Source organism: Sebastes umbrosus, chromosome 2 (assembly GCF_015220745.1).
Source record: "Sebastes umbrosus isolate fSebUmb1 chromosome 2, fSebUmb1.pri, whole genome shotgun sequence".
In the NCBI taxonomy this organism is placed as follows: domain Eukaryota; kingdom Metazoa; phylum Chordata; class Actinopteri; order Perciformes; family Sebastidae; genus Sebastes; species Sebastes umbrosus.
The window spans coordinates 34,644,872-34,665,472 of NC_051270.1; the positions used below are offsets into that span (position 1 = coordinate 34,644,872).

Genomic DNA, 20,601 nt, shown 5'->3' on the forward strand with positions numbered 1-20,601 from the left:
AAATTGTATATTTATTTTCACAATGAAAAAATGTATAGAGTGCACACATAGATTGTACAATCACATACTAACGCACAACACCTCTGCAGACTGTGCCCTCATTAACAGGAAACAGTGAAAATCTTTTACACAGAGCGCTGGTACCTTGAAACAGGTTGGTACTAATGTGTCCTCAAATTCCATGTAAAGGTTAAATGTTAAAGGAAGTCAAGCTACCATCTCTGTGACCCCCCCGCCCCCACCCTCCCTCCTTCCAAATAAATAAAAATCCATCCTGACAAAGTTGTATTTATAAATCAAAGTAGAAGAATTGCCTCTATTAATTGTCATTGTGTATGTGAGATGTACTTTTATTCATTTCATTACAAAGCATTTTTTTTCATATTTTGATTTGTCGTTTTATCACTAGCATTTAAAGGTGTGGAAATGTATAAGCAACATATGGTTTGAACAAGACATAGAGAATTTGCCAGCCTTTTATTTTTGATAATATACTGTATGAATGACGCTGAGGACAAAATGTATAGCTGAATATCAGTTGATCTAAAGGTCTACCACAGTTTGAGTATCTTTCCTTGAACAGATACTCAACACCAAAAAATAAACCAAAATCTCTATTAACAGGGAGCAGAGAACAACCAAACATGAGTAGAAACATTCAAATTTGAAGTTCAGAGATTTCGATGTTTATACTCATGCTGTGTTTTCCGTGCATTCTCCTGTGCAGTGTAAACTTGAAATATATAACAAATGATAAAGAAATGTCAATGCAAATTCATAATTGTGAAGTTTATTTTCTCTTCATGCTCTTGTTGCTTCAAGAAAACTGAGAACTGGACAACATTATGCCACAGCTGCCCGTTTTTGAAGTGACTTTATTAGCTGTCTGTGTAGCCATTTCCAGGCATCGCCATTAGACTTGCATAGAAGTAAAATGCTGTTTTTTCTGTCCTATCACAAAACGTTTCAAATATTCTCAGCTTTTACTGTATTGTATTGCTTTTTTTTTTTTTTTTTTACCATTTTCAGCTACAATTTCTTGTATTTTTTACTTTATATAATTGCATTTAACAGCTAACCTGTTGCAGCTGAAATGGAACATTTGATTGAAATTAGGGCTGTCAATCGATTAAAATATTTAATTGCATGATTGTCCATGATTAATCCTGATTAATTCCAAATTAATCACATTTCTTATCTATTCAAAAATGTACCTTAAAGGGAGATTTGTCAAGTATATAATACTTTTATCAACGTGGGAGTGGGAAAATATGCTGTTTTATGCAAAAGAATGTATATATTTATTATTGGAAATCAATTAACAACACAAAACAATGACAAATATTGTCCAGAAACCCTCACAGGTACTGCATTTAGCAATCAGTGTGCTGACTTGACTGACTTGCCCCAAACTGCATGTGATTATCATAAAGTGGGCATGTCTGTAAAGGGGAGACTCGTGGGTACCCATAGAACACTTTTTTCATTCACATACTTTATCTTGAGGTCAGAGGTCAAGGGACCCCTTTGAAAATGGCCATGACAGTTTTTCCTCGCCAAAATTAAGCATAAGTTTGGAGCGTTATTTAACCAACTTCGCGACCAGCTAGCCACTCTAGCTTTAAAACTGAACCTGCTACAACCAAAACATCGCAAGTTGCGTTTATGCGTTAATGAAATTAGTGGCCTGAAAACGGATTTGCATTAACGTGTTATTAGTGCGTTAACTTTGACAGCCCTAATTGAAATACAAATACGCACGATTCACAGTGACGTCCTTCAGGCCCAGTTTTGATTTGATCCGATTAAATCATCTTGTTGATGGATGTTTTGTGTATTAATCATTTGAATTTCAATGTTATACTTTTTTTTTATCTCTCTTTATTTCATCCACCAACATGTCTGTATTTTATAATGTTTTTGTTTCAATTAACAATCAGTTGTGGATTTCCTAGATGGTCAAATCATGTTTTTTGTTGGTGTAAAAATAGGCCTATTTCCACATCAAATTTTGACATGTGTGTGTGTGTCTTTGAAACCCAGTCTTAAAGGGATAGTTCGGGTGTTTTGAAGTGGGGTTGTGTGAGGCACTTATCCATAGTAGGTGTATTATCTACAGTAGATGACGGTCGGCACGCCCCCAGTTTGGAGAAACAGACAGGAGTACCGACACCGGAGTAAAGCAATACAGTGCTGTGGACGGGGACGGCAGAAAAATTTATTTTAGCTACCTAAAAAAACATCCGTTTAAGTTTAGAATATTTCACCGCTTTATCTTGCCATCAGACAGCCCTTTCCTTCTCCTTTCCGACCTGGAACTGAACTGAAAGTGAAACCTATCTATGCTCTCTCCAAAGCTAGCAGAGTCAGATGACAAAAACAGTATAGATACATTTCACTTTCAGTTTAGTTTGCCTTTGGAAAATATTCTAAATAAAGCAAACACTTAAACAAATATTGAAAGCTTTTCTTTTAGGAGGCTAAAATACGTTTTCCTGCCATCGAGAGCTGTATTGCTTTTCTCCGGTGTCGGTGCTCCTATGGGGACACGCCGACCGTCATCTACTGTAAGTAATACACCTACTATGGATAAGAACCTCAAACACACCAGATATCCCTTTAACAGATCAAGGGAATACTACAGCAATTCTAACAATGGTAAATATTCGCCATTCAATTCATCTATGGTATATAAAATAGATTTTGATTAAATGATCTATAATGGCTAATTGGAGCAGTAGACCATAATGCACTGCATCTGCCTGGTACATCAGCGTCTTTGACCTGAGACACTGGTTAAGCTCCACCTATTGGATGGATGGTTGAATGAATACAAACAAGTGGATGTTTTCCTTCCACATTCTTCATTGTATTAACGGTGGTATGTTGTTGAGCCTGCAGAGTCAACACAAAAACAATAGCAACCATTCTGTTTACCTTCCTCTCCCTCAACAGTTGCTTGGAAAAACACATGACATAGGACTACTGTTTTTTCTGCTATTGGAAGCAAGTATGGCCCCGTTGTTTTATCCGTATTGTGTTGCTAATTTGAAAGTCGCCTAACTTAAATGTCAAACTTGATATCAGTAAATTTAATCAGTATAAAAGGAGGATTTCACACATTTCCATTCAGCGGGATTACGTAAAGACAGAAGTCAATGGTGTCCTGGCATTTTCTGACCATGTATTGTATCAAGCCGTTTGCCTTCCCTCCTAAAAAAATTGATTTGGTTTTTATTGATGCTTTTGTTATTGATTTTCTTACACCCTTCTAACCCTTTAGTGATGTATTTAATGGTTTTCTTTTGGAAAGGTCGATCAATATTAAAAGAAGCAGATTAATGTGAGAGTGTGCAGCGTTTTGAAACCATACCAGTGATTTTTGTTGTTGTTGTTTCTTTTTGGGTCCCTTTGCAATAAAATGTGAGATTTGTTTTTTGGTTTGCTGCTTGCAGGGTTTCTCCAGCCAGACACTAACCATAACATTTAAAAGTAGCCCCAATAGAATCCCAGCTCTACTGACAGGTGGAATTTGATGAAACTGAACTGATTTTGTCATGGTGTGCTGTACTTTGATCAAACGAGCAAAAACATGCATCTGTTGTTGGCTCTTAAATCTTTGTTTCTTAGTGTACATGGTATCAAGGTTAATTGTACTGTATATACTGTAATTGTCATCTCTGATCTCATTTAAGTCCTTTCTTCAAAGGGTGACACTGTAAACATTGTTGATGTATAGAAATGCAAACCTATTTTAATACTTGTAACTCCTGGAGACTTTCTGTTTTGTATGTACAGTATAAATTAAAGCTATGCTGTAGTGCTGACATGTTTGGAATCACAATCATGTATTCGCTGGTCAGATTTTAGACGTGTTGATGGAAGATAGATAGATAGATAGATAGATAGATAGATAGATAGATAGATAGATAGATAGATAGATAGATAGACAGGCTCATGCAGAGGAGCGGGCTACAGAGGTCTGGTGAGCTCACTTCTTTCTAACTCCACACCAACTGATTTTTTTTTTCATTTTGAAACTTGTAGCCTTCAGCTCCAGCTGATGCTGACTCAGGTGACATCACTTGAGGCAATTCCCCAGATTTTACACAGCTCCCTGGAATCACAAAACAATGTATATAATGTTTTTCACAGTACTGCCCAAGTTTCCCTTCCAGGTTCCTCTATTACTCTGTTTTTTATTTTCTTTAATTTAACAATTAGTATGAAAGTTCATTCTTGACCTTAGAAACAGCAGTTCTTATTTACTAACTTTTCTCCAGTGTTGATTGCATTCCCCTGTGTTCTTCAGTGGATGTTTTTTTTTTTTTTCTTTAATTATTTCTTAAATTTAATTTGCAACAGAAGACAATGAGATGCGGTTGAAAGCCCCGGAAAGAGCAAGTGAGTAGACCTTGTGTTAAAATTTTAAATATACACCCCTTTATTGCAAATTGTCCTTTTAGCTGCTATTTGGGGGATTTTGTGATATTACAGAAAGAAATTATTATATTTATTAAATTATATTTTGATGGCACTAGACAGCATTTGGGGATAAAGGGACCCTATAAAATTATTTTGTAATTGTGACATATTTTGTGGATGGTGTACAAAATTTGTGTACCAGCGCCTCACAACTAATACTAGTATTTTTTTTTAATCATGCTTTTTATTGTTTCCTTAAGAAAGAAAATACTATAACAACCTAAAACCCTAACAAAGAAAGTAATATGTACATATGATAACAGATAGTAACTTTAGATTGAAAAACAAAGTATTCAAATGCAAGGGAGGAAAAAAATGGCAATAATAATAATATAAATAAGTAAATACATAAAAATGATTATAATTATAATAAAATAAAATAAAATAAATACATATAAAATAAGAATACGTTCTTAGTCATGAATAATAATTATAATAATAATAATAATAATAATAATAATAATAAGGCAGAATATAAAGACATAAAAACTAAAAATGAATAAAATAAATTCACCCATACGTTGATTACCCGCACAGGACAGATATAGAAAAACTAATAGCCTACTAGTATTAATATTAAAGCTAGTATCAATATTTTATTTAGGCAATTTTTGTCTAAATTCAACCATTTGTTTGAGGGAATGCCAAACTAGCTGCTAGGCAATTGGTGCTTTTAAATGGGGTCGTTTTTACTGTGTTCACGAGAAGAGCCCATATGAACGCCCCCCTCTTGTGGTATTCACGACCTCGTAGGTGCAAGTTTCTGAAAGCTCCGAGTTCACAAGTTGTGACGTGTATGTTGACGTTGTCAGAAATGGCGGATGCCATGGAAGTTAATTTTTTGGTACATGATAAGTGAATATATTGTAATTCTTCGTAATCGTCTAATATGTCTGAATGTTGATATTCCCAACTGCCTAATATATTTTTCCTCTGTCATTATACCTTTACATTTCCTGCATTATGTTACACACTTGCTAGCTTGCTAAATTGTTAGCCTTTGTGGCTTCTAGACACCGACAGTAACGTTAATATTGCCGTTGCTTAGCAGCGGTGTTCTCACAATTTAACAACTTGAACGTCAAGCATATCGTGTACACGAGCTCCCATGTTGTAAACACAAGCTCACGAGTTTCATTTGAAGGCATCAAATGTGTGTTACTTGGTGACATCACCACGTTAAGGAAAAAAGGCGGGACTTCAAGCGAAGTGTTTCAGGCAGTTCAGGAGCAGCATTTCTGTAACTCCTGCTGGCGTGGTGGACTTTGGGCTTTGTAACTTTGCAGATTTTTTACATGCACAAAAAACTATAGAACACACTAAAGGAAATGGAAAAAACCCACAAAAGCTTAATAGGTCCCCTTTAAAAAAAATAAAGGTAGTATTTATATTTCATCTTTGACAGAGCTTGTTTTCCTTTAAGTAATATTAAATATAAATTGTATTTATATTAAAACCCTGCAGACTGTCCTGACTGATTACTGAGTGAACTCCTACCACCACATGAGCCCCTGTGGAGAGCAGTAAGTAGTGTTGCTTCCGTTAGTCTCTGTATGCGGAACTCCCTGCAGACTGATGATGATGATGATGATGATGAGGAGGATGTTGTGAAGGCAGGCAGGTTGTGACTGACTGAGCTGAGAGGCGGACACACACACACACACACACACACCTCGCATCACTTATTCATGCTGCGAACCAGTCAGACGGAGTAGCCACCTCTTCTCAGCCTGTCTCTTCCTCATGATACACCGTAAACTAAAAGAAATACGGCTGAATTCAGACACTCAGTGACGGTGGAGGACATACCCACCAGCACCAGCACCACCAGCACCACCACCACCAGCAGCAGCAGCAGCAGCTCCACCCAGGCCGCTGTCATCAGCAGCAGCAGCTGGTCTCGCAGCGACCGTTAGCGGCTAACCGTTATTGCTAGCAGGTAAATATATTGTCATTAAATGTCTGTGCTTTTAAACACATCCTCTGCATCGGTGCCTGCATGTTGTGAAACGTGTTCTGGTGTCACCACCGTTGTTTTACATTTGACAGTTTATTTTATTTATGAGATAAATCGCTCAAAGCTACAGTTAGCGGCTAACGGTTAGCGGCTAACGGTTAGCAGCTAACGGTTAGCAGCTAACGGTTGGCAGCTAGCTAACTAGCTAATCCATCCGTGACGTAGAGAGCCATGGAGCTAGCAGAGCAGAGCAGAGTGGAGGTGAGAGGGAGCATCTTTAGCATCGTTAGGGGTGAACATGTAGGACGAGCCGAGGCCTGGCAGCTTGTCATACATATAATAAGCTGTCAGAGGCGTTGGCTTCGCCTTATCACGTTTGTTCCTGTGAGTGTTATCCTCCTCTCAGCCTACTCTAATCTCCTGTTAGCTCGTTAGGTAGTAAAATAACGTTACACCTGACTACCGTTAGCTGACTGACTGATCCTGTGTAACTCATCATCACGGTCACAGCAGCATCGGTTGTATTATTTAACAGCCTCCAACACAAACACGACTGATGAGATAAGACAGTTGATTTAATCATAAATGGATTGAATGATGATGTGATGGAGTAGATACAGAGCTAGTTATTGAAGATCAGTAGAATGAATGAGCCCTACACCATCCTATTTTTATTTATTTAATCCTTATTTAAACAGCCTCATTGAGATTGGGAGAGACCTGTGTACAAAATACAATAAACAAGCATAGACAGATGCACAAATAATTCACAGACATACATTTTCCACAATTAAGGAATGCAAAATGTTCATGTTTTATGTCATAATTATGAACCTATCAAGGTTGTCACGATACTGGGATTTCAAACCACGATACAATACCTTGAAAAATATAGATATTCAATACCATTCTCGATACTATAGGGAAAATTGACACAACATTGAGGGCATTAAATTGGATTTTATTGAAAGATGAATAGCTGTGTGTGTGTGTGTGTGTGTGTGTGTGAAAATGAGTATTGAAAATCGTTTAAAATATTCAGTATCGATATGATTCAATACTTCGATATTTTTGACAACACTAGAACTTATAAATGAAGTGAAGTGAAATAAGATAATTTAACTTCATATTTTTGGAGCTTGTTCCATTTGTACCATCTCGCCCTTTCATAATAAGATGCAATGGTGAGTCAGAAATGTGTCACCTGTAATGCAGAGTCAAGAGGTTTTAAGGTGGAGAGAGAAGCATGCATGGATACAATATCACCATAATCGAGTCACGTCATGAGCAACAGCTTTTCATGTGTTCTAAATTGTAACATACATTCAGGTCAAAAATATGACAAAGGTCTATTTCAGTACCAAATACTCAGAAAGACTGAATTTAAGCAGTCTTTCTGCCACTTCGGTAGTCGCTTTCAGTCCAAAATGGTGGATGCGTAGCTTTGCTACTGGGTGCTGATGTTGCAATGGAACAAACAAATGACTTTCTTTTCTTGGCAATATACATTATGTGACAACACAATCACAAATGGTTACAAATACATAATCTACTGTACGCTGGAGTTTCTTAGCCATGGGTCAGGATCTCCTGTGTAAAATGCAGATGGAGTTGTGGGAAGACAAAGTTATTGGTATTTGATTTATTCTTAAATAAATACAAGGTATGCATGTCATCATTGTTACGCAATACACACCTCCCTGTTACACAAGAAAAAGTAAAAGCTTGCCATACTCAATTTCCTGTGACAGCTTGCATGATGGCAGGTGATCCACACAAGTGAAAAGTGAATCTAATAGGATAAAATGCAAATTTTAGAAAAATAGAAATAAAAGAAAATACTTTATGGTCAGCTTTTTGCGTACAAAAGGCAGAAATTTGTCTTTGGATCACATGTATAAAAATTGCTATTAGAAGGTACATTAAAACAACATATCACATCCAGACAGGACACATTAAAATACATTAAAACACAGTCACATAAAAACACAATAACCAATAGACATTAAAAAGGAGCACCAGGTACCAGGATTGAAGCTAGGTAAAATAAATAGATATAAAGTGCTGTGTACTAAAGTAGCATACACGTACAGTTGTTTATCTAAATACAACAGACAACAGAACACTTTAAGTGCTTTTGTTTTGTGAATTTTGCAACCAGAAACGGGGCTTCGCAATCTGGAAAAGGAGGAACTTGTGTCTTTTGTACTTTGTCAGAGTAGGCCTGGAGAGACTCAATTTGTGCTAACAAGTTTTATTGACAGGGGACCAGAAAAGTTCTTATATCTGTTCAGCCGTGGAACGTTGTACGATTGGTTCAATAAGAAAAGATTGTAATCTAAAAGGGAGAACGTAAAGATCAATACTTTCTTAATCTACACTTCATCTCTCTCGTTTGTCGTGTCGAACTAAATTTAACTTCGCTACTTACTGCTGTTCACTGCGACTGGCAAGAAATGCTGTCCATGTTGGAGGCCTGTGAATCATATCTATCTCCTCTCTGTGCTTACATAAGCAGTGAGTGCTGCAGACCACTCTGACCAGATTCATCTGTTGTGTTAACCTACATCATTATCTTGCCTTTTGAAGATTACACCGTGTTGTGATGATTCTTTTATCTCTTCTTTTTTCATAGAGAGAGAAACAAAGGTTCAATACGAAGCTCGTTCGTTAAATACAATCAGTGAAGTGGCGTAGTCCTTCCACCACCCTCATCTAAAAATAATGCTGTGGTTTTCGTATCTTTGTGCTGGATGAGTCTGCCTGCAGCTCTGCTGCTTCATAAAATAGCCATTTTGGCTTTGCACCAGGAAGCAGTCATGTTTGCCAGACCTGCATGTTGATTCATTGTCCTGATGGTTTTGCAAGATAAAGAGGGTTAGATCTGCATCCTCCATAGGCTTAGCCCTCTCTGTTGGAATATATTATGTGGTTGGATTTATTTCCTCTCTGTATTTAACCCTTGCTGTGAGGAAGATTCAAGTTGCCACCACTCTCCAATAGGGCTGGGACGATACACCTATCTCCCGAGTCGATACAGTCACGATAATCGGGTGCCGATTCGATATGTATTGTGATTTTTAAGTATGGCAATTCAATATTATGATTTATTGCAATTTTTGTTAACTTTTTTAACACTAGACCATAAGAAAAAGTTGAATCATACACTTGTAGGGACTTTTACTTTGGAAAACATCTAAATTGCAGCGAAAATGTTTGATTTTCCTCATATATGTAGTCAGAGATGTCCTGAAGTCAAATATATGTCATTGTCAGGCGTTATTTATTAATGCATTTCCCTCACAAATTAGTAGTATTTTCTTTTTTAATTTATAAGGAACATGTAATGTTTTGTCGCGATAAAAAAAATTGCGATACATAGGTGAATCGATTTTTTTTTTTTTTTCACCCCTACTCTCCAACATGCTCAGAGTTGTGTCATGTATGTAGGAATATCTAGAATAGTGTGAAGAACTAGCTTTAAAATGGGAGGAGTGTTTTTATACCAGTCTCTCAGGGCAGATATTCATGTTAAATGACAGTTTATTTTGGTCTTCTTGTTCATTTACATGCAAATGTGAGTAGCATTGTGTCAGGCTTGCAGCGTATTTGAATAATTTTACTAGGTGTGATGAGTGCTGACATTAAGCTGACTCAGCAAGACATGTTTCATCCCACTATAGTGCTGTTTGAACCGTGTCTTCTTATGGCACCGCACACATCAAATACTGCTGTGTTAGCTTACTCATTCATAATGCTTAAGTTGCTAAACTATGCTTTTATACTAATGTGTCATCGACAACAGCATACGTATTCTCTATTTTGGATCTTTTCTGTCATTAAGTAACATTTTGACCATTTTACCTTCACGCTCCAGTAAGAGTCTTAATTCAGTTTTGTGATATGTCCCTCTGTGAATGGCTCCTCTACTCACAAGTGGAGCTATTAAACATAATTATACCCATAATGCATCTGAAGCCCTCTGTGATAAAGTCACCCCTAATGTCCACTGGACACAGCTGCACGTCACATGTCCCTGTGATGGGATGTGTGACTGCAGTCCGTCCTGTTATCTTTGTGTAGCCTGAAATGTCAACATTTACTTACAATTAACACATTTCATGTGTTAATCACATTAGAGGTTGTTAAAGTTTTAATGTGTTAATAGTAGGGCTGTCAAAGTTAACGTGATAACATGTTAACACAAATTTATTTTAACGCCACTAATTTCTTTAACGCGTTAACTTGATTTTTTTTATCATAATGGTATCATATGAAACTAGAAAAACTTAAGGAACCCATTGGTACCAACCATGTCATACTAAATTGTCGAGAAGGAGGATAAATAACGCTCAAAACTTAAACTGGCATGGCCATTTTCAAAAGGGTCCCTTGACCTCTGACCTCAAGATATGTGAATGAAAATGGGTTCTATGAGTACCCACGAGTCTCCCCTTTACAGACATGCCCACTTTATGATAATCACATGCAGTTTGGGGCAAGTCATAGTCAAGTCAGCACACTGACTGCTAAATGCAGTACCTGTGAGGGTTTCTGGACAATATTTGTCATTGTTTTGTGTTGTTCATTGATTTCCAATAATAAATATATACAGTACATATATTTGCATACAGCAAGCATATTTGCCCACGACCATGTTGATACAAGTATTAAATACTGGACAAATCTCCCTTTTAAGGTACATTCTGAACAGATAAAAAATGTGCGATTCACTTGCGATTAATCACGATTAGCCCTAGTTTATAGCCAAACTGTTTTTGCAATATATAGAAAGAAAAAAGAATCTCTTTATCTCTGCTGATATAATTTTTAATACAAACCAGTGGGTGTTCATTAGTGATTTTTTCTTTTCTTTGGAGCGACAGGCATTCTGTTTTTAGGGGTAAATTATCTTTGAAGCCATTGAGAGAGAAACATATTGGCAAGTCAGTAACACACGTTAACATAAAAAAACATGGAAAATTAACAAAACAACATAAAATCTGTCGGGCTGCTTTAATATACACTTCCCCTGAAATGTATCCAGTGGACATTGACACTGTTGTGGAAAAGTGGCGCTGGACAACGACGGAACCATGTCCGACAGACCTTCATTCACAAACAGCTCCTATAACAGCACTGAAACAGGAGAATTTGCACAAAATGTGCACATATTTCAATGTTCGTTATTTATTACACTTGTTTTTATGTTTTATGTCATTATTTTGAACCTATTAAGGTTGTTGCGATACTGGAATTTCTAACCTCAATACAATACCTTGAAAAATATCGATATTGGATACCATTCTCGATACCACGGGGAAAACCGACACAACATTGAGGGCATAAAATTAGATTTTTCTTAAACGGTAAATAGCAGTGTGTGTGTGTCAACTCGCTGTTGGAGAGAAGAGAGAGCAGAAAGCGCAGCTGGTACCCGTGTATTGATATTTAAAAAAATTAGTATTGAAACCGTTTCAAATATTCAGTATCGATATGTATCAATACTTACATATTTTTGACAACACTAGAACCTATAAATATTTATTTTTAGGCTTTTTGAATTGAATGAATTCACAAATATGTAAATAATATTAATCTTCAAGTGCAGATTTTTGTTCATTTGAAATATTAAGAGTTAATATTATTATTTTTTTCTCAGCCTGGATCTTGCTTGCAAATGATAGAGGTCTGCTCATTTTAAACTTGGCACCTTTTCTATCAGAAAAGATGGCCTAGTCTTTTTCCCCCCCAGGTTACTCTTTCAATAGGAATGCATAAATGGTACAGTCTGAACCATTGCTTAAATTATACATCCATTAGCTTATCAGTGCAGGGATAACAGCCTTTAAGAGACAGTGGCCCTGTTCAGACCTGGCATTAACATGCGTCCTGGGTGATCTGTCAAATACTGCTCTGGGTATAGTGTTTGTATTTCAGGGTGGAGTTTCTGAATGTGGCGTTTGTTGCTGTTAGATTAAAGGCTGTTCGCTGTGGCATGACCCTCTGGTAAAGGTAGATCCTGTGACTGTAGATTTTCTTTTTCATCACACATGTATTACAGTTGCTGATGTGGGCTTGTTCTGTCAGATATGTTTTAACACCTTTTTGCATTGTCCCTGCTTCGATATAATGTATGATATAATAATGTATATGTGTTTGGTTTTCAGCAGTCTGAAGCATCAGGAGTTAGCAGTCAGGTTTTGCGCAGAATGAATGAGCAAGAGCTTCTCTGTAGAGCTGCCATTTTATAGCAACGTTTAACAATCATGCTGGGACAAATCTGTTGTGGGAGAGGCAGCGATACCAAGTTCTCCTCTGACTGTAGTCTCAATGAGCCAGACTTCACTGCAGACACAAGATGTTCTTTGTAATGAATATGACCATTGTTGTCCTCTTTTGTTGCTGTTAATATCGCTGTAAAACACAATGGTATAAACAGTAGTTAAAGGTGCTCTATACGATATCCAGAGCATTAATATAGTATCAAACAACTATTTGCTATGTAAAGATATAAGGGAGTAGCTTCTCTGTGCTTTGTGGACATAGCCGGGCTGGGCCGCCGCTCTGCACTGCATTCATACAGCAGTTACAGCTGATAACGCCATCCCGACTGACAACGTCGTAGTCGTGGAAGTGTAGCACCCACCCTCTGGTTCCCCCTCCGGTTAACACTGTTCGCTCTGTCAGCACTGTTGCCTTTGTTTTCACTGTTAGCTATACTCAGTTATCGCCATGTTGAGAGCCGTGCGGAGGCAATAGAAATAGGGATGCACCGATCCGACTTTTTCAATCCAGATACTGATAGGGATACCTGGGCTTTGGGTATCGCCCGATACTGAGTGACGATCCGATACCAGTGTTTAATTAATGAGCTGTATGCATCACTGTGTGGAAGTGACTTGGATCATTCTTTTGTGTGTAAGGCAACAGGCTTTCCTAACTTTGTAAAACAAAATGTAACAAATAAAAACATAACGTAAAACGTAAAAAAAAAAGTAACTTAACGTGAAAAATCTTTAAAATTAACAGGAAATACAATTGAAGTGTAAACCTTTTTAATGCAGCAACAAATTGGTCAAAACTTAAACATGAATTAAAATTCCAGAATATAATATATATAGTATAGAAACATAGAATTTAATTGAATAGATCGGTCCCATTGTTACAAATACCTGATCCAGCTATTTGAGTCAGTATCAGCCCGATATCGTAAATGTAAATGAAGCAGGTTGAGTTTGACCTCTGACCTCCTTGTGTGGGGGTGTGGCAAGTTCCTTATGCATATCAGTAACATATCACATTATTGCAGCTAATAGCGAGACATGAAATATCTGTGGGAATGTGAAAATATACAGTGTTCCTGCTAATACTTTCAGGCAAAAGTCTTAGGAGTTAAGCCTAGCATAATCCCTGGTTTGTTTTTGTTTGTTTGTTTTTTAAATGGAGTAGCTTATGCAGTCTCATCACATGTGCAGTACATTCAGAGCACGGCTCCTTTGAGATGAATAAGCACCAGTGTTGTTAGTGTAGCTTTGTTTGGGTGCTTTCACACCTAACCTGTTTGTTTCGGTTAAAACAAAGGTCCATTTGTTAGTACGGTTCTTTTGGGCTGCTGCGGACCAAACAACTGAACTGAGACCATGTAAAAAGGTGTGTCTCAGTCCAATTTCAAGTCGACTCTGGTGCGGCTCGTTTGTGGTGTGGAAACAAACCAACCAATCACAGGATTTTATAATAGCAGACATGTGATTTCAAAAGCTAAACTACTAATAAATTCATCTGCTGATCGTGAAATCTGTTCAGGAAGCGATCTTATTATTGATCTGTACAAGGCCATGTACTGTACAGTATATAACCTATTTACCAATCAACGAGTTACCTGTCAGTCTATATAACTTCATGTTTACTCCTCGTTGGTAAAAAGTCAGTATGAACAGTACCCGGACAGACTTTCTCTTGGTCCGGACCAAATTAACCAAACTACAGGTGTGAAAGCACCCTTAAGCAGTCACAGGGTCAAAGTACAAGCTATGAAGGGTGCTTATTCCACCAAGGCCCCTCAACTGCTTACTATACCAGCAAGCCTCTACGGAAAAGTCTTTATCCTCCGACAAAAACAAACAGTTGACATAATTATTACAAATCAACGCCAAAACACTTGCAACACTATCAAAGTTTTATAGGAATGTACCTTGCATTTTTTAGTCCACTCTCTTTAGATGGATGCTTTTATTACCTTTTATTATGTGGGGTTAAATGTAGGAAATATTGTTGTACTCTGGATGGTGATGATATCTTTTGTGCTCCGCTAGCTTTGTCTCAGTCTGAACCCTGTTTGGTAGAGATGATCAATCTGTAAAATGTGAATTTTGAATGTCTACGTGACATCATTGTTTATGTCTTTCATTTCTTGCAAAGTAAAATGTAGATGTGACGTAGCAGTGACATTTCTAGCAGGTACAATGCTGTTTGATAACAAGAAAACATCTTACAATATTAACTGTCTGTCATGTTCAAGGGCTTTTTTTTTTACTATCCCTGATTCAGATTTTGCACAAATGATGAACCGTCAAACAAAAAGGAAATTAGTTTAAGTTTAGTTTCTCCACCGGCAGCAGCCTCAATCAACCAGAATGAAATGCAATTACATTTTGCATCTTTCCTGATCTGACTGTCATTGCTAGTTTGTGAAATGAAACCGCTTCCCTGATGGGTTTTGTGTTGGAACAACTGGGGACAGCACAACACAACATTGCTTTCTGTCTGCTCTCCTGTTTTCTCAACTGATAAAACTTCCATCTCATAAATCTGGAAAAGCTTACGGCAGGGACACACTGGGGACGTTAGCAGCGCGTGGCGGCTGCAGAACCTGTTGTTTATTTTTCCGGCGCCCATGTTAACAGGTTAGAGCATATCTGTAGAATATGTCACAGACGGTGAACGTGATTTTTTTTTAAAGTATATTGACATCATACCAGCAAAATTACTACAGTTTCAATGTCTTTATCTGTGGAATATGTCATAGACATGCAAAAGGTAACACTTCCTTCTTCTGTTTCAAAATAAAGGCCCTCAAGCATTTTTTCTGTGGACAAAATTCCTTCATTTGTTAACACTAGTTTTTTATTCTGAAATATTTGCAGGAAAGTGTTGTAGGAAATGCAGTGACTTGCACAGCTCCATGAATTAATAAAGTACCGGCTTTTAATTGTGGATTATTACTGTTATTTGCAAATGCGCACACGCTTCTTAACCTTTTTCCGTCTAAAAATAAATACGAATGGCATTTATAATCAAATGAAATGGCCATTATGAAAGGCAAACTCTATGTAGAAAGAAAGGGCTGACAGTAGCATTTCTAAATGTAGCTGTATGTGAACCACCAACTGTCATGTAGGGTTAAAAGGCTTCTTGTAAAAAGTTCATACTGTCTGAAGTAGTGGTACAGGGAAAGTGGAGACTACTGAAAACTTCAGTAGAAAAATAGTGCACGCAACTTCTGTATAGTCCTTGACATTCAAAAAGAGTCAAAGACTATAAATCATGATGCCATATTTAGCCCAATTTTGCAACTGTGTTATGCAGTGCTGGGGACCACAGTTCTCCATAATGCATCCACATTGTTTCTCATTGGTTTACATTCCACGACCTTAAAGAGTTCATTTTTTTCTCCATCTTTTTCTTGTGTTACAGGTTTGACTCGGCCATTTTCAGAACCATCACAATGATAATCAAGGAGCTTTGTTTCAACTTTACACCTGAACTGTCCCAGTTGTGATGGAAAGGCACCACTGACTCAAGAGGGAACATAAATCCTGGATGCCGTGACGTACGGTGACGTTGTCAATCCAAGATGGAGAAAAAGAAACCGTGCCCTCGCCTTCTCGACTACTTGGTGGTGGTCGGAGCAAGGTAAGAACCTAATCTGACTTTATGTTGTAGTTTTGGTTTAAAGGAATATCGAAGTCAACTTAATCATAAGGGAGAATGTAAATATTGCGTTAAGTGTTACCAATTAAGGAAATATCTGTCATTGAGGGTTGGACTGATTAACAACAATTCATTTTCCTGACAAGCCTTTTTGACAATTTACCTCTAACATAGTGTGTTACAGCTACTGATCTCATCATGATGGCCCTCTCAGAACAACAATTGTACTGTGCAAAAAATTGCAAAAACTCATTCATTTCGATGACACCGTGCATTGCTGCTATAGGGGGTGTTGCAGAGGTTCCAGCAGAAAAATGCAGGGTGGTCTCGCAAAAAAATAGCACAAAATGGCACAAGACAACATCATCACACAAATACTGGCCCAATTCCAATGTGCTCACTCAAAGACTCACAGACTTTGAGGTATGTTCTACACACAATTCATAGCTTTGTGATGTTAAACAAAAAAAGGTGGCACATGGCTACTCTAACATTAAGGATTTAAGATGGTCCATAAAAAAACACATGGAATCTGACGAATGCAAGCATAGACTATATTAACACACCTGGTTTATTCATCAACCATTTCTATTAATTTTGCTTAATGATGCTATTTTGACAAAAACAAGTAAATTGATTATTTGACAATTACATCTCAAGGTTCAAAGTTCTTTATTTGTCATTTGCCAATTCCAGCAAAGCAGCCATTGGCAATGAAAATCTTTGGTCTCAGGTTCCTTCAACAACGCTCATAAAATATATATAAAATAGTAATGTAAATGTAAATTTAACTCCGGAACTAAGAACCTTTTGAAGAATTCTTTGTTTCGACTGGGCTCTAAATTAAGTACTGGGATATTTTATGGGGCCTTTTTACCCCCCAAAAATGCCAGGGTCGGGGTGTAGTACTTTCTGAAAGTACCGGAACTTTCGGGGTGGAGTTTGCAGGGATGACCGTCTCCACACACACAGCAGCGCTGCTACAAACGGCTTCAACTCGTGTACTGCTTCATTCAAAAACAAGGAAGTACTCTGGTATTGATTTAGGACGAGGGCAGACCATTTTTCTTTGTTTGATAACATTAAAAGTCAAGTTAGGCTCTGCTGTCGGCATCCCGAATCATTTTAAAAAAGACGGAGGAACAAAAGAGAGTGATCGCACAAGCGAGAGAGCGAGCGGTAGAAGAGAGAGCAAAACGCGACGCTGCTGTGAAAGAAAAGTTTATTTTCCGATTGTTTCATGGCGGTTACGCTCTAAAGCACAAATAAATAAATATTGATATCACCATTATTTATCACGATAACATATTTTTTATTGCACTTTCACATTAAAATAAACAGAGCACTGTTTTCACTTCCATGCTGTGCTACATCCCTGTTAATGTACAAATTAGGGCTGCACGATGTTGGAAAAAGAATTACATTGGAATATTTTTTTTCTGCTCTATATATTGCAATATGAGAAAATACAGGAATATTCACCCTGCCCTGTTGTTAGCTACATTTTAAAGTTAAATGCTTCAATCTGGTGCACTTTGATAGCAAAATTAGCAACACTAAGAGCTAGATAATCAATTTTATGCTCTTACTTTAATCATAAACATATTGGTTGTATAGATAATATCTATACCCAAAAGTGAAGCCAAAACATCACGATCACCGGCTGGTGGCTAGCTTCTATTTTAGGAAGCGCTTGATTTGATATGCTGCAAAGTTTTCTATGAGCTGAGAACGCATTTTAAACGTCAATATCCCAGGCGATCATGTTCATTTAATTGCGGGAAGCCAAAATTGTGATCGCGATTAATATTAGATTAATTGTGCAGCCCTACATCCAACATGCATCTAAAAAGCCCAAAGAACTTTTGGTTGAAACCTGGCTTATGCCTCTTGCATTGTTTTGTGGCACTGTTTTTTTTTGTCTGAATGCATGCTAATGTTTTTTGGAAAACCCCGGTCTTGACATTTGTTTGTTTTAAGACTTAACTTCATTAACACGTTTTTGCTTTGGAGTTGATGCAGCTGTTATGATATCATGTAGCACGCACAAGGAAGGATAGTAGCACATTGTTCCAAGTACAATAGCCACAGGGGAAGGAGGATTCACATGAACACAGTGAAATGTCCGGTCTGCCGCTGTTTTTAGAGTCAGCCGCTGAGTCTCTCTTCTGGATCATTTCGGGATTTAAGTGTTATGCTTGAGGGAAATTTCAGTGTTATTGTGGGATTGGATGAATGTTACTTGTTTACTTCTCCTGTACAGATTTTCCAAACCAGTTCTTGGATGTTAACCACTAAATATAGTTACAAATATGCTTTTGTAACCACCAGACTACTGTCAGGGCTTTGTTAGCCATTGCATTGTGCTCTCAACAAGTGATGTGTCTTTGAGGCTTTGATTCCTCCCTATCATGTCATCACATAATGACCATTTCAAATTAAATTAAACATGAGGGGAAATGGATTTGCAGATAGATCAGATATGAGTTATAAAATGCACAGAAAACAGAGTTATTAAACCACATGGAACCATAACTGCTTTAAAGCCAAAACAAATGTTTGTTTATCTCCCCTCCAGGCAACCAAGTAGTGACAATGTGGCCCAGACGCCTCAGCTCCTCCGCCGCTACCCGCTGGAGGACCACCACGACTTCCCGCTCCCACCAGACGTGGTGTTTTTCTGCCAACCAGAGGGCTGCCTGAGTATACGCCAGCGTAGGGTTAGCCTCCGCGATGACTCCTCATTTGTTTTCATGCTGACAGACAAGGACTCAGGAATCACTCGCTACGGAATCTGCGTCAACTTCTACCGCTCTTTTCAGCGAGGACATCATCGTGCTCGCGGGGACAAGAGCGGCCACACGGAGACAGCCGCACAGGCGACGGAGTCCGCTAGTGATGGGTCCGATGGCAGCGGTGGAGGCCCGACCTCCATGTTATCTCCACCTAACAATGCTGAGTCAGCACCTCCGCCTGCCTCCGGAGAAGAGAGCGGACAACCAGGTGCCGAGCTAAATGCCGGCAAGTCCCCACAGCACAGACGAAGCGCTGCCAAGATGGCAGCCAGAAACCGCAATAGCACGCTGACCTCGCTGTGCATACTCAGCCACTACCCCTTCTTCTCCACCTTCAGGGAATGCTTATATATTCTCAAGAGGCTGGTGGACTGCTGCAGTCAAAGGCTAACTCAACGAGCTGGACTTCCCCGCGCCACCCAGAGGTAAGGCTTAAGATTGCATCGTCATTTTTACATGCATCTTTTTTGTTGTTGCTTACTTGCTCACCCTGGTGCACATTTAAACATACTTATACTATTTTGGATGCCCCTGTTTATGGCCATTTTGATTTGACCCTTTAAAAACGGACACCGCGGGAGAACGCTGTTTGCATGATCGTGTTTAAATCAATGTAAAATAAAAAACATAATAGCAAGAGCATTCATTCTATTTGCAGCGGAAAGCTAAGGCTTATATCTTTCGTGTCATCACGTTGTATGCTCGTGATGGCGTCATTACGTTACGTGCGGCACAAAATGTGGTAGCAACGCGCGGTGGTGCCAGAGTATTACCCCGTAATGGCCGCGGGAGATCATTGTTTGCATTATCCTGTTTATATTGATGTAAAATAAAAAAACATAATAGCTAGAGCAATCATTCTTTTTGCAGCGGAAAGCTAAGGCTTCTGTTTTTTGCGTCGTCACGTCGTACGCTTGTGATAATGTCATTATGTTGCGTTACTTGCGGAATGTAACAAAACTATTAAGACACCGTTGCACTCGATCTGCTCATAGAAATTAGCATTTTTTTTAATCTGTGACACAATTTCAATACTTTTGTCAATTATTATAGTTTATTGACTCACATAACCCTTTAGCCTAGGTTGCGCAGATTTTAGGGATATGAAGCATTTGAAGATATTCCAAGAAATTACATTAAAATACCAATGTAGGCCCTGGTGGACCATTTCTATTGCAGAGTTCAAAGGGTTAAAGGTGGTTCTATCACAGATCTTTGGGCTACTGTCAAAACAAACTTTGTTGATTGCTATGAAAAAGGCTGACCACACTCATGCTTGCCAGATGATGAACGCTTATTGCTTTTGACACTCCCTTAGGCCAAATGTGAACTTTGATCACAAGACCTCATTCTCAGGCAGCTTGCCATGAGCACATTCATATTACCAAGGACACACAACCGTTGATTTCAATGAAACCATGGCATTTACTT

The 20,601-nt window shown here is 38.1% G+C and overlaps 1 protein-coding gene across 27 annotated transcripts in view; it reads left to right on the forward strand.

Annotated features, from left to right (window-relative positions):
- Window positions 1-6,067: 6,067 nt before the first annotated feature.
- madd (MAP-kinase activating death domain) overlaps window positions 6,068-20,601 on the forward strand; it is a 73,486-nt gene continuing 58,952 nt past the window's right edge. For 14 of the 27 annotated variants that reach the window (XM_037755473.1, XM_037755540.1, XM_037755604.1 and 11 more), the window contains exons 1-3: window positions 6,069-6,424; window positions 16,139-16,357; window positions 18,954-19,595. In XM_037755473.1, the coding sequence (XP_037611401.1) occupies window positions 16,299-16,357; window positions 18,954-19,595 (701 nt within the window). In that variant the 5' untranslated portion in view covers window positions 6,069-6,424; window positions 16,139-16,298. Of the gene's footprint in view, window positions 6,425-16,138; window positions 16,358-18,953; window positions 19,596-20,601 lie in introns of all 27 variants that reach the window. The other 13 variants (XM_037755454.1, XM_037755577.1, XM_037755587.1 and 10 more) reach the window with 2 other exon arrangements.